Source organism: Lipotes vexillifer, unplaced genomic scaffold (assembly GCF_000442215.2).
Source record: "Lipotes vexillifer unplaced genomic scaffold, Lipotes_vexillifer_v1.1 scaffold809, whole genome shotgun sequence".
Taxonomy (NCBI): domain Eukaryota; kingdom Metazoa; phylum Chordata; class Mammalia; order Artiodactyla; family Lipotidae; genus Lipotes; species Lipotes vexillifer.
In genome coordinates, this window is record NW_006788521.1 from 2,399,529 (window position 1) to 2,403,304 (window position 3,776).

The 3,776-nt window shown below is 49.5% G+C and overlaps 1 protein-coding gene across 1 annotated transcript in view; it reads left to right on the plus strand.

The window, feature by feature from the left end:
* GABBR2 (gamma-aminobutyric acid type B receptor subunit 2) overlaps nt 1-3,776 on the plus strand; it is a 370,111-nt gene that overhangs the window by 354,584 nt on the left and 11,751 nt on the right. Inside the window, exons 14-15 of the mRNA XM_007461653.1 lie at nt 834-944; nt 3,250-3,474. Of these exons, the coding sequence (XP_007461715.1) occupies nt 834-944; nt 3,250-3,474 (336 nt within the window). The remainder of the gene's footprint in view (nt 1-833; nt 945-3,249; nt 3,475-3,776) is intronic.

A 3,776-nucleotide genomic window follows, 5' to 3' on the forward strand; every position in this document is an offset into this window, starting at 1 on the left:
CAAAAAAAAAAAAAATATATATATATATATATATATACCTACAGTATTTATCTTTACACTCCCTTGTTGTCTTTTTCTCCTCTTGCCACCATCTGGCTGATTCTCTCCTGGAGTTTCTCAGTTCAAATTCCTAAGAGAGAGAACGGTGCTTGGGTTGGATCCTCTCCACCACCCCTCTTTGGGCAGAGCAGTTTGCACTAGGAAACCTCATAGGTCCCTGACAAGCCTCAGATTGGCTACCTAAGGTCAGGTGCCCACCCCTTGTCCAATCAACTCTGGCCCAGAGTGCATCATGTGGTACATAACACAGCTGCCACCACTGCTCCCTCCATGGAGGTGGTGGGCAAGATCTCCTTTCTTAAAGGGGTTTGGCAGGCCCCATGCTTGGTCTAGCCAGTAGACACTATCTCCCAACTACCTGAGTTAATTCCAGAGACACCTGAAGGCCTCCACACCTAACTTTGTGCTTCATTCTCACCCTTACTCTTTTAACAAATGTTATAGAAAGATGCCTGCTCTGGGCCAGGTCTTGTGCTAGGTACTAGGGGCACAGAAGTGACCCAGTCCCTACTCCTGAGCTCTGACTCAAGCTGGAAATGCATGAAGAACTCAGATAACTGAATGTCAGAGCTGCATCACGACCAACAAACAGAAGGCAGTCAACGCTGGTTGAGGCCTGAGTCCCATGGAACACAAGAGATGGGGTCCAAAAGGCCTCCTGGATGGTAGCACTGGCTGTGGCTCATGGGAGGGAAAAGGGCTATGAAACAGGGACCTGGCTGCTGGGAGGGTGCCCAGTGCCATCCCTGGGTTTCTGTTTTCTCTTCGCACAGCCGGACCCGGCAGGACGGGACATCTCCATCCGCCCTCTCCTAGAGCACTGTGAGAACACCCACATGACCATCTGGCTTGGCATCGTCTATGCCTATAAGGGGCTTCTCATGGTAGGTGCAGAGCGGGAGGCAGAGTGGGGGAAATGCTTCTCTGTCAGAGCTCTCTCTCCTAAGTGCCTCCATCAACATAAAAATAAACAGAGCCCCCAGGACTAAGCACTTGCTCTTTGCCAGTCTCGGTGTCTGGCACGTATCATTTCAATCCCACAACAATCACATGAGGTAGGTATAAATAATGTCCCCATTTCACTGTGAGCGTGCCTCCCAGCTGCCACTGTCCTGCTCCCTGACAGCAGTCTGTTGGTACCCAGCGCACATTCACATCCTGTGGGAGATGAGTGGAATCCTCTCCATTTGGAGATGGGGGAAATCAGGCTCAGACAAGTTAAATGATTTGCCAAAGGCCGCCTGGTAACCTCCAATTTCCAAACCCCATACTCTTTCCACTCCATTCATCTGTTATACAAAGATCACATACCAAGCCCACCTCACACGACTGTGGAATTTCAAAGTTAGCAAGGATTCGAAAGGACAGTCCCACCCGACCTTATTCTGGGTTGACCCTTGAATCTTCTCTTCACATCCTGTGCAAACCATGCCTGCAACTGCACCCTCCTCAAATCCTTCTACAGTGAAGTGAAGCCGCGATCGGCCTCTGTGGCAGAGAGGAGGCACACAGAGCCCTTGTGAGAGCAGGCATCTGGAGCACCCATCCAGCCCTGACGCACATCGCCAAGGGACCCCAGGCAGGCCATTTGGCCTTGCCTAGCCTCTGCTTCTTCCCCTCCAGGATGTGGAAAGCCACACCCAGCTGTAGGATTGAAGGCACCGCACACGAAGGAACCAGCACAAAGCAAGCTTTCAACAGCATGGTTTCCATCCCTCACTCAGTATCTGCGTCCTGGGCTTCTGGTTCCTATTTTAATTGGAATTGAAAATAATAATAAATCAGTCTGTGAGAGAACACACTTAAAGGAGAGAAAAACAACTATGGTTGTAACAAATACCAATTACAAAATAATTATTAACTTACTCTTATGCTTTCACATCCATCCTCTCATTTCATCTGGACAGAAGCCCTGTGAGATAGTGTAGGCCCTTGGGATGATGCTACATGGTTCATGCAGGTGTTGGATGCCCCAGACTTCAGAGATAAGGCCAGAGGGAAAGGAATCCTTTGCAGGACAGCCTCCTGGAGGGGCTGGACCACAGCCGAAGCCCCTGCAGCAGTCAGCAGCTGTGGTCAGCTCTCCCTCCTGCCCACACCACCATTCTACCCAGCATTCCACCTGTACTTTCTCTGCAGCCTGCCCTCTCCTCAGACAACACATGATAGCTAAACCCTCAACACCCTACTTTACATCACATTTGACTTCTACCCTATTCATTTCTGTTGGAAATGTATTGGTTAGGAGTAGAGCTGCAAGTGATAGAAAACCCACAATAATAGTAGTTTTTTAAAAAGATAATTGCCTTCTCAGGTAAGCAAAAGGGCTGGTGTGGAGGCTACTAGAATCTGAGCTCCTTGCATCTTGTCTTCCTCATCTTCATCATACAGCTTCCACATCATGGTCTAAGATGACTTTATGGTCTAATATGGCTGCTCAAGCTCCAGCCATCACATTCCACTCCATCTGCTAGGAAGGTGGAAGAGGAACAGACTTTTCCTCTAAAGACACTTCCCAAAACTTGTACATACCACTTCCACCTGCATGGCATTGTCTAGAACCCGGTCATATGCCATACCTAGCTTCAAGGACGGCTAGGAAATGTAGTCTCTCTACTCTGGGTGGCTAGGTGCATGGGGGGGGGGGTCCCAGACACAGGGGCTCTGCCTGGTTTAACAGAAAAAAAGACTAGCCTTAACTTCTAGAGACACAGTCCACTGTTGCCACCATATTGCTCTGTGGCCTTGGGCAAGCCCCTTCCACTCTTCTGGGCCTTCAGGTTCTCTGTAGAGGGAGGGCATGTGGTTGAGATTGTGTCTGAAGTTCTTTCCTACTGTGGCCTCCTGGGGGTCTGTGTGAGAACCAGTGGTGGAGGTGAAGGAGGACCAGACAGTGTAACACCCCAGTCTGCATTTCCTTGGCAGGACTCAACCCAGGGCCACAAGTGGAGACAGACTGTGGAGACAGATTATCCAGAAGACCTGGCCAGCAGCAAACCCCCAGCCTCCCTCCCCGCAAGCCCCCACTTCAGAGTAGTGGGGAGTAACAGAATAACCCCCCGCAAGCCCTCCCTCCCCGCAAGCCCCCACTTCAGAGTAGTGGGGAGTAACAGTTCAGTAGCTTCTCAGAGCAGGAGTGTATGCCGCCACCTGGTAATGACCGTCTCCCTTTTCTGTTCACCGTTCCAGTTGTTCGGTTGTTTCTTAGCTTGGGAGACCCGAAACGTCAGCATCCCCGCACTCAATGACAGCAAGTACATTGGGATGAGCGTCTACAACGTGGGGATCATGTGCATCATCGGGGCTGCCGTCTCCTTCCTGACCCGGGACCAGCCTAACGTGCAGTTCTGCATTGTGGCCCTGGTCATCATCTTCTGCAGCACCATCACCCTCTGCCTGGTGTTTGTGCCAAAGGTACGGGGCAGGGGTCAGCAATCCCCCCGCCCTCACCACCCCGGCGTCTGGGCTCTGACTCCATCACAAGGGCATTGCTGTGTTTCTCTCACTTTCTACAAGTGTTATACACTCTTTTTTTTTTTTTTTTAAATGATGAACACAATTCACATCACAGAAAGTTTGGAAAATGCAGAAAAGCAAAAAACCAGATTTTTCAGAAATCTCACATAGTCCTGCCACCCGAAAATAATCAGTTAATGTTTTGGCTTGGTTTTTTACTGTTAATATTTTTTTTTTTTTTTTTTTTTTTTTTTTTTTTC